Genomic DNA, 10189 nt, shown 5'->3' on the forward strand with positions numbered 1-10189 from the left:
GTGATGCTTTTTATGGGTCAAATAGACTCAAAAAATTGTAACAGCAGCTGCGTGGGGGATGGGGGGAGGAGGGGCAAAAAACACATTTTTTGTCAGGGGGCCCAAGATTCCTGGCGGCGCCCCTGCCTACTGCTCTCACTTCCTCTAACTTTACAGAATTTTCTTTATTATTTTTATGGTGTTTGTTGTTTTTAGATGTGGTCTTTCTTGATAAACCAGTTTCATTTTCCACCCAAACCAGTTCTAACGGTTCAAATGCAACCGAAACAAAGGTGAGACCTTGAATCTATTTACTAACCCTGATGCCGTATCAGAAAACAGTCTTTCAGTAACACTGTCCATGGACTCTGGTCAAGGCCATCACTCTTGCACACGCTATGCATGGAATTCCAGTTCCTAGAGAGATCCCTGAGAGATTAACAGCCTGGCCATCATGTTTTCACAATATCCCATGATATTTTAAAAAATTACAACTTTTTTTTATTATCAAGCCTGAAAGTTTTTAAAAAATAATACAAAAGCCATTAAAAGATTAAATTATCAAAGAATCATCTTTGAAAAACCCTATTGCAGACAAGAAATAACTTATTTTTACTTAACGTACTTTTGAAATATGCCTGAAGCAAATCATACATATTACTTTATGTTGAGCAACATACAACTATACGCTCACCTTTCCAGTGGTCCCTCCCATAAGGAGGAGGAATATAAAAGCTGTCACTTGCTGCCTGTTTCATCACAACAGACACATGCACTTACTTTTCCAGTGAATGGCAGCAACAATTGAGCCCAAGTATTTCTGCATTAGAACAGAGAACTTCTATGAGAATTCTTATGGGACTTTCAACTTTAATAAACATAATTCGATTGATCTGTATGGGGCAGTACTAAAAAATAAGTCACTTTCAGATTCGGATCTTGTTCTTATCTTAATTGTCGATATCGTCGTCACCATTGTAACATTACAATGATGATAAGTATTGCTTTGATCTGGGGAGTAGTAGTTGGATTTTGTTGCCTTTTGTGGCTTGCTCTGGGCATAAGACGCAGGTAAGACTGGACTGATGAAATGTAAATACTTGGATTTTGTTTTATTTTGTCCTTTTTCATTAAATTTCTGTTTTTAACCTTTTGTTGTAATTCCTAAAGAACTTTAAAATTTAAAAAGGTGTTGAGAGTAACAATAATTGCAATAAAACTTTTCTTTAGCCTGGAAGGTGCATCTCTTCTTATAGAATGATTTGCTATGCTGATTTGCAGAAACTGTTACTGTGTTACTTGCACTGGTTTTTAGTGAATGACCGTTTACTTTCAGAGAATAAATGCAGCTTTTTGCTATAGTAATCTGAATATGCAAATGGATGGCTGGGCTAGAAATGACTTCGGTATAAAATGTGTCACAGTGATCATTGCTATGAAGTGATGAGTCACTGTGGCTGCTATTGAGCTAGAAACATAATGTTTTGTGCTGTTTTGCTCTCAGTTGTTAGGAGGATGTTTGTTTAAAAATAGTTAAATAGATAAGGGTTCAGTAAGTTTAAAAATCATCTGTCTCAGCAGAAAAACATGAATCAAACGGCTTTTAGTGTATTTTTTTTTCTTGCAATTAAGGTGGAATTATATCTTAAGTATGTATGTATACAATACATACAATATCTCTTACTATATCTGAAAATATGTGGGATTTCACAAGTATGACTGTTTTATTTACCACAAATTTACCATATTTACAACATTGTAGATTTTGCAGCGAGTGAATATCAAAGTCATTAAAGAACAAAACAGTCGACCACGTTAAAGAGGGGAATTTTAAAAATGTTATTGCTATTTTGGTGATTTCTGCAGGCAAGCTGGTGAGCCTGTCATTGAAAATGGTTTTATTCCCTACCTGGGCTGTGCTTTGCAATTTGGGGCAAACCCTCTTCAGTTCCTTCGCAGCCGGCAGAAGATGTATGGTCATATTTTCACCTGCAAGATAGCAGGCCAATACATCCACTTCCTGTGTGACCCCTTCTCCTACCACTCAGTCATCAGGCAAGGAAGACACCTTGATTGGACAAAATTTCATTTTGCTACATCTGTTAAGGTAGACACTGGTGTTAATCTAACATATTGAAAAGAAAATGTCTTAAGCTACAAGAACTTTAATAATATTCCATGACCTCCCATCTCTAGGCATTTGGTCATGACAGCTTTGACCCTCGTCATGGCTACACCACAGAAAACCTTCACCAAACCTTTCTGAAGACGCTGCAGGGGGAAGCTCTGCCCTCCCTGATAGAAACTATGATGGGCCACTTGCAAGATGTCATGCTTAAGTCAGACAGACTTAGTCCAAGTGAAGATCAGTGGCAGGTGGACGGGATCTTTGCCTTCTGCTACAAGGTGAGTAACAGCACTATAGGATGAGAAGACTTGAATCAGTGGATTCCATCGTTAAAGAAAGTGTTTTCAGATGTCGGGCAGACTGTGTTTAAGGAATATGATTACTGCTAAAAGGGAATGTATTTTAGGCAGTCCTGATACAGTCCTTTCTGTTTTGGTGTTAACTAGGTAATGTTTGAAGCTGGCTACCTGACTCTGTTTGGTAAGGAGCTTGGAGAAGACAAATGTCACATCAGACAGGCTGCACAGAAGGCGTTGGTCCTCAACACTTTGGAGAACTTCAAGGAGTTTGACAAGATATTTCCTGCTCTTGTAGCTGGCCTGCCCATCCATGTTTTTAAGAGTGCCTACAGTGCCAGAGAGGTCAGTGCATAGTATTCAAGATAATATCGGGATGCAAAAATATTAAGTCATAACACCTTTCTAATTCATTTGAATGTAACTTTTATATGTTATTTAATTAATTTAATTTGCAGAACCTAGCAAAGACGATGCATGCAGAAAACCTGTCCAAGAGGCACAACATGTCTGACTTGATCTCTATGAGGATGATACTGAATGACTCCCTATCTACATTTAATGATGTGAGCAAAGCTAGAACCCATGTTGCCTTGCTTTGGGCTTCACAGGCTAACACACTGCCTGCTACATTCTGGAGTCTATTTTATATGATTAGGTAAGAAAATTGCTCTCTAGTGTTTCTCAGTTCCGGTCCTCAGAGACCACTGCCCGCATATTTTAGCTGTTTCCCTTCTGTCACACACCTACTTGAATAAGTGGGTCACTAACAGGCTTCTGTAGCACTTATAGTATGGAGATGAGGTCATGCAATCATTTGAATCAGGAATTGAGACCGGACTTGAGAAACTCTGCTTTAGGGCAACATTTCCTTATTACCACAGTGGTCATTATGTGTTGTTGTATTACAGATATTTGATTTGGAAGTTAAAACAATAAGCCTACTGTCCTGAGCACCAGCTTCTGGTGAGCTGTGCTGGAAGATTGTGTGGAAAATTGTTAGAAATTTTTAAGAGACTGTCATTGCTGTATACTAACTTCCATATTTATAATAATTAATAAAGCTTCCCTTCTCAATAGACCATTAAATGTTAAAATGTTAACTGTTTCCTTAACCAATAACTTAATAATGCCCAACAACATAAAACCTCCCAATAATTAGTGGTGGTTTCTGATATGGGTGACCTGGGCAATCACTCAGGGTGGCATCTTTTTCGGGGTGGCATGAGCATGTAAAGTTCAGCAGGTGGACACATCTCTGCAAACAAATTGACGCAATTTTTGTCACATGTCCTCGTCAGTGACAGACAATTTTCGCACATTGAATGAAGTATGTATAGGTCTTAATGTAATGAGGTGTTTGAGCCAATAGTTAAATGATATTTTGCAAATAATGCAATAAATTGTTTGTTATGCAAATGGCATAAAAACCCTTTGAAAATGCATCATGTCCAGCCAATAATCTAATAGTACAAAATAACTCTTTGTTTCTTGGAAATAAGACTTATTTAATCATATTACTTATGTTTATATGCTGTTTGCTCACTGAAACCTGGCAAAGTGGATGGCATAATCCTCATAGGCATTTAAGGACACCAGCAGTACTGTGCAGCACATTCTCTTAAAAATGCTTAAAACACATTTGAGAACAGTGTCTTGTACAAAATCTCTAGTATACTGGAAAAATGCTTATGTATGTGGATGTATAATTTTGGTAGTCTTTATTTAATTATTTAGAGTGAGGTACAGTTATTTCACCTAAAGGAATGGGCGACAAATCAAGTTGACACAAGTGATTATTGGTCACATGACACATTTCATTTTTAAATTATTATATTATGCTGCAACAGTAACACAATAACAATCCAGTAATATATTAATATTAATTTATACAAGTGGAAAGTTATTATGGTATTACCATTCAAAATGTTTACTGTTTTGGCTACATTTTTTACGTTGTATGTGTATGTTTTGTATGTTTGTATTTTTTTTTATGTATTTCTGTTTTAATATATAGCAATGTAGTTATGCTAAGGGCTTTTGAAATGTGCTATAGAAAATGTTCTATTGAAACCTATTTTAAAATAGGTTTTAAATAGTTAAAACCCATTTGGAAACTAAACTCTTGATAACAATATATTGAAGGATTTATTTCATGTTTGTTGGAAAATCAACAAATGTTATAAAATACAGGCAACAAAAGATAAAGAAATGCAACTTAAATGACTTCATACTTGTGCCCAGGAGTCCAGATGCTATGAAAGCAGCTCAAAAAGAAGTCCGGAAAGTTCTGAGGGATTCAGGTTTGACAATGAACCCTGATGAGCCAAACATGCTAAACCTGAGCAGAGACCAGTTAGACAACATGCCTGTTTTGGGTAAGATTACTAAAATGTATGTTTTATTTCTACAAAATGAGTATAAAATATGTGTAACCCAGGAAATTAAAGCTTGGAATTGTATTGTAAATACAGATTTTCTTTTTTTTTTATTTTTATCTATTGGTTATAGACAGCATCATGAAAGAAGCCATGCGGCTTTCCAGTGCCTCTTTGAATATTCGGGTTGCCAAAGAGGACTTCCTGCTTCACCTTGACAACCAAGAAGCTTACCGCATTAGGAAAGATGATGTCATAGCCCTGTATCCTCCCATGGTGCATTATGATCCAGAAATCTATGAAGATCCTTATGTAAGATGCCACATTATCCTAATCTGCTGGACTTCCTTAGAACACTTTTTAAAATCAATTTGAGTAATAAACTTGACCACTTTGTTTGATAAATAAGATGAATTGGAATGAATGTCTGACTTTAATTGAATTGACTTTTTTTCTAAAGTGCTTCGAGATGATGTGTTATTAATTGGTGCTATACAATGAAACTGAATTGAATCTACAAAGTGAAACATTGCTTTCTATTGCTCTTCATTTCTCATTCTCTTCCTTCTTGCAGGAGTACAAGTTTGACCGTTTCCTGGATGAGAAAGGTCAGGAGAAAACCACATTTTACCGCAATGGGCGGCGGCTGCGTTACTTCTATATGCCCTTTGGCTCGGGGGTCACAAAATGCCCTGGAAGATTTTTTGCTGTGTATGAGATCAAGCAGTTTCTAACTCTGATGCTGTCCTACTTTGACATGGAATTATTAGACCCTGCTATCAGAGTTCCTCCTTTAGACCAGTCCCGTGCCGGTCTGGGAATTCTCCAACCTACATATGATGTGGACTTTAGATATAAGAGGAAGGAGAACCACTAAACCCAGTGCTTACCGTGCTGATTGACTGAATTACTTACTGTAGATAATGTAAATTTTACAGTACAATAGGATATCTGTGTGTAAATAGACTAAATTATTTTTCAATGTCCTGTTTCTTTTATAAAATCAGGTTGTAGAAGATAGGCTGTATGGAATCATTAGAAATGATCACATATTTCCAGATCTTTACTGGCATTCTGTCATATTCAATACTTCTCAGAGCCATGTACATTAAATAGTTATAAACAGTACTGGCAAACTCAACACATCATGAACTTTAAATGTGCAAGTTAATAAAAATCAAAATAAATAATAAAGGCACATGATCAAAATCACAGATAAGTATTAATTAAAATTTGATTACATTTATTGATGTTCCTGTGATTTATGTCACTGCATGAACAAATGCCAGACCTGCAAACTCCAAACAACATGTTAACCAGCATCTGCTATCAGAGGGCAGAGTATGGGGCATCACCCTTAGCAGCTCAGAGTGGAGTGTAAACTTTTGCCAGCCGTATGTCTCCCAAAAGAATAGGCCTGTAATGAAAAAGCAAAAAATGATGCAGCTCTGGTCAACATTTTGTTGGAACTACACTTTTGCACTGGCTGGTTGTGAACACCAGAACTACATAACGGTAGGTTGGCGTATTATTCTTGGTTTGGGTTTTCTTTCCAATAAAGTGTATGTGAGGATATTGGTACACGCATCTCTGTGTGTATTCAAATTGAGAAGTTGCAGATCCTTGTAACATCATTGAAAACTTTAATCTTAGCTATTTGACGCTTTTGGCATTTTGTCTTTCAGACAAAATAAAATATCTGGGTTTATTTGGGGCCATCAAAACCATAACCTCTAGGTTTTCCATTGGTGTGTGTTGCTGCAAACAACATCATGCAGCTCAGCTGAAATAGTGGAATTAAGAGCCAAACATATGAGGTCACCTCTGATTTAACCACACCACCACAATCACGCTCCATCAAAAACTCTGTGTGCTTCAAAGCAAGTGAGACCAACTTGTTGTCCGTCTGCTGACTGAAGATCATTTTGATAAGCTTAAGGGGTCAGAGATGGAGCTTTCCGAGGAAAAATAAGGCACTTCCTGTTATGAGGGGGCAGGGCCTATATTACATCAAAATATGACTAATTAGGGTTTGTCATCAAAGTTTGTCCCACTTTGATGACTCCTGCCAAATTTGGTGCTACTTGGCCATTGTGAGTGAAAGTTATAGTGTTTCATTTGCTTTGGCAAGTAAGCCAAGTCTGCCACTTGGCCACTGCTTCTAAACATGCTCAGAAACTCATGATATTGATAACTTTTAATCCCCCATCCCTTAACTGTCTCCTGACCAAAAATGAAGCCGACAGTGTGTAAACATAAAAAATGGCAAAAAATTTAACCTTTGGCTGAAAATGGCCGCCTCCCTGTACTTCTTAGAGCAGGGGTGCTCAAGTCCAGTCCTCCAGAGCTACCGTCTTGCAACTTTTAGATGCATCCTTACTCCCACAGACCAGGATCGGCTCTGAACAAGCCTGGCAACGAGCCATTCATTTGATTCAGGCGTGTTAGAGCAGGGAAGCATCTAAAAGTTGCAGGACACCGGTCCTTGAGGACTGAACATGACCACCCTAGAGCATACAAGCAGCAATACATTGACATAAGCAGTGACTTGGTAAATGGACTGAACTTATATAGTGCTTTATCCAATCATTTTTGACCACTCAAAGCACTTTACACTAGAGTCACATTCACCCATTTGCACTCACAAATGCTCACACATTTATACAGGGGCACATCAACATGTGGCAGGAGGAAGCTGGAATTGAACCTACAACCTTCCAATCGCAAGACAACTATTCTATCCATAGAGTCAGTCGCCCGTAACTCTAATTGGAGGACTTTTTTCAGTAACAAGTAATCGAACGTGTTACTAATTAAATCCAGTAATCATATTAAAGTTATTTATCCAAAATCACTGCATATTGCTATTTTTGGCATTTTCTCTAGTAAGTTAATTTTATTTCCTGTACGTGTCTTGAGGAGTGATGCTACAGTGATCAGCAGAGATGGCACACTGCTAGAGACTTGTAAACAATGGAGGGAGATGCATATTTTGTTGCTGGAGAAACAGGAGTTATTTTGAGGTTTAATCAAAAAACTCAATGTTTTTTTGACAAAGTATTTTGATAAAATAGTTTTTGTCAAAAAACAAAAAAATTTTTTAATTATTATTTGTTGTTAATAATCGTCGTGGTTTTTTGGGGGTGTGAAGTTTCTTATTTGGGCTCGGAAATGAGCATATAATCAGCCCCAGAATTTGACTGACAGGTAGTTTTAGTCAGGCTGTCCCTGTCCATCTTTTCCCTGATGGTTCGTCCAGTTGTGTCTGTTAATGTCAAAGTTATACATTTGCTGTGAATGACGTCGTGCTTTGCGTTGCGCTCCAGAAAACGGCAAACATCAAGACTAATATGGACAGCGCAATAAAAGTGAAAACAGCCACGAATGAACAAGTTTTGTAAATTTGCACAATTATTCTAATCATTAATATTGAGATAAGTGTCACAAATCACACTTTCTGTGTGATTTGTGACTCTTACTTTTTCTTTTTTGGACTGTTGTAACCATTAACCAAGTGCCCTTCAGTTCCTCCTTCTAAGTAAGTATTGGTAAAGCTCCATGTAATTCTTGCGTTTAGTGTTATCAGCAGATGCTGAAAGTAACTAATAAAGTAACTTGTAATCTAATGTAGTTATTTTCCAAATCAAGTAGTAATCCAAGTTACTTTTTCAAGGAGTAATCAGAAATCCGATAAAAGCTACTTTTTCAAAGTAACTTTTATCATTGGTCATAAGTCTAAATAATGATTTTTTTTTTATTATTAAATTTAAATGAATAAGATTTTTAAAGATACTCTAATTTAATGTGATGCACCTATTTTATAAAGTGAAAGTAGAACTTAACTGACATTCCTGATGTGTCAAACTCTTTAGATGTCAGTCGGTCTAACTACATGGATATCCAAACACAAATATAAGGCTGTCCTGATACTTTATAGTTTTTATTAAAACAGTGCATTAAACCACTAAGCATACAAAAATCACCAAGAGGTAAAGATGCTTGTGAAAAACAATACATAAATGATGTATACCTCTACAAATAAGAAAAAATAATTTTGCCTATTTCTATTGTTAATTAATCTAACATTAAGCCTGTCTTCAGTCTTTCAGGTTTTGTCCGGTTTGTCCATGTCCTCTTTGGTAAAGCTAAAGGGCTTATCGTAGCCCATGAGATGGTTATAGTCTTGAGGAATGGGGAAGAGATCTGGATTCACAAAAAGCCCCATGTGGCCAGCATAGAAGTTGGCAAACATCTTGCTGACAGCTGGGATCCGGACTTGGCTCTGATGGAACACACAACGTTTCTCAGTCAGGAAGACACTATAGGTGATGGCAGTGTAGGTATCTCTATCTGGATTGTGGTAGAGACGAATAACGTAGCCCTTTGTGATGAAATGGAGGATGATGGGAGTGAGGAAGGTGAAGAAGCCGATGATGCCACAGGAAATAACCTCAAGGGCAATGTTACCCATTCCCAATCCAGTCTTCAAAAGGATTTGAGGCATGAGGATGAGGCTGGCGCCGCTGGTACTATAAGAAAATATCTTCACCCCTGTACAAACAAGATTCACAGGTCATTGCAAAAAGTAACAAGAAAAACACCTTGTATATTAATTCTAATTTAGACAACATTTTTTTCCAAACAGACCTTCAGGGCAAAATAAGAGGTTAAGAGAACAAAACTTAGGACATACAGAAGACAAAAAATAGGAAAACAAGTACCAGAATAGCGAAAGAAAGAAGGCTTGAACTTTTTGGGTTGCGGATCTACAGATTTTGTACCTGAATTTCCAAATGGAAAAAAAAAATTCAGAGGAACTTACCATAATTTGAAAAACTTATACACAAAGCAGGGGCTCTGCAACCCAGAGCTCCAGGGCCTCCAGCCATTATTTTGATTTTTTTCCTTCCTTTTCAAAATTTGCCATTTTCAGGCACTTTGATGAGAACAGGGTCAGACCTGTGGTGGGTAATTTACTATAAAGTAACATCTGCTGATCATGTTATATTACACGCCCACCAAGCAAACCTGTTTGGATCACACATACAAGGTTGGATGTTGTTTTTCTACAGCTGCATCGGAACCAGATGATCTGTCCCTGGTCTTGGATCCCTTATTGCTGCTATAAAACCTGTGTTGACTCTGCCTGGCAGAGCCTTCATTCACAACTGCTTCATTATTGACTGTCATATAAGCTCTCTGTATTCAAAATGCAAATAAACCTACAAAATATTGAGTGATTTCATTGAACAATGCTTGATAATTATCTTTTTCTACAACAGACCACTTCAGAAAAAGGAAAAAGGGAAACCGTCTGGATAAAAAAAAACAACAAAAAAAAACAAACGCTGTATGCGCTGGGTTTTTACCTTAGAATGGCCAACTCTCTGTTATTCCTATGTCAATTT

General features: G+C 37.2%; 2 protein-coding genes across 2 annotated transcripts in view; one reads left to right on the forward strand and one right to left on the reverse strand.

Annotated features, from left to right (window-relative positions):
- Positions 1–700: 700 nt before the first annotated feature.
- Positions 701–5993, forward strand: cyp7a1 (cytochrome P450, family 7, subfamily A, polypeptide 1). The gene is made up of 8 exons (XM_015018153.1): positions 701–1050; positions 1846–2086; positions 2176–2385; positions 2554–2748; positions 2862–3061; positions 4648–4781; positions 4915–5093; positions 5356–5993. Exons 1-8 carry the CDS (start codon positions 968–970, stop codon positions 5656–5658), a joined length of 1545 nt encoding a protein of 514 aa, XP_014873639.1. The 5' UTR covers positions 701–967; the 3' UTR covers positions 5659–5993.
- Positions 5994–8694: 2701 nt separating this feature from the next.
- Positions 8695–10189, reverse strand: part of tmem70 (transmembrane protein 70) — a 12650-nt gene continuing 11155 nt past the window's right edge. The window contains exon 3 of the mRNA XM_015018157.1: positions 8695–9332. Coding sequence (XP_014873643.1) covers positions 8887–9332 — 446 coding nt within the window. The 3' untranslated portion in view covers positions 8695–8886. The remainder of the gene's footprint in view (positions 9333–10189) is intronic.

The sequence above is a fragment of the Poecilia latipinna genome, unplaced genomic scaffold (assembly GCF_001443285.1).
Source record: "Poecilia latipinna isolate Pla-1442-1.1 unplaced genomic scaffold, P_latipinna-1.0 Scaffold2238, whole genome shotgun sequence".
NCBI lineage: Eukaryota > Metazoa > Chordata > Actinopteri > Cyprinodontiformes > Poeciliidae > Poecilia > Poecilia latipinna.

Excerpts from the sequence above, each read along its gene's own strand:
- cyp7a1 (XM_015018153.1), top strand. The coding sequence starts at position 968 with ATGATGATAAGTATTGCTTTGATCTGGGGAGTAGTAGTTGGATTTTGT. Across the intron at positions 2,087-2,175 it reads ATTTTGCTACATCTGTTAAG|GCATTTGGTCATGACAGCTT; the intron begins GTAGACACTGGT and ends TCCCATCTCTAG. Across the intron at positions 4,782-4,914 it reads AGACAACATGCCTGTTTTGG|ACAGCATCATGAAAGAAGCC; the intron begins GTAAGATTACTA and ends TATTGGTTATAG.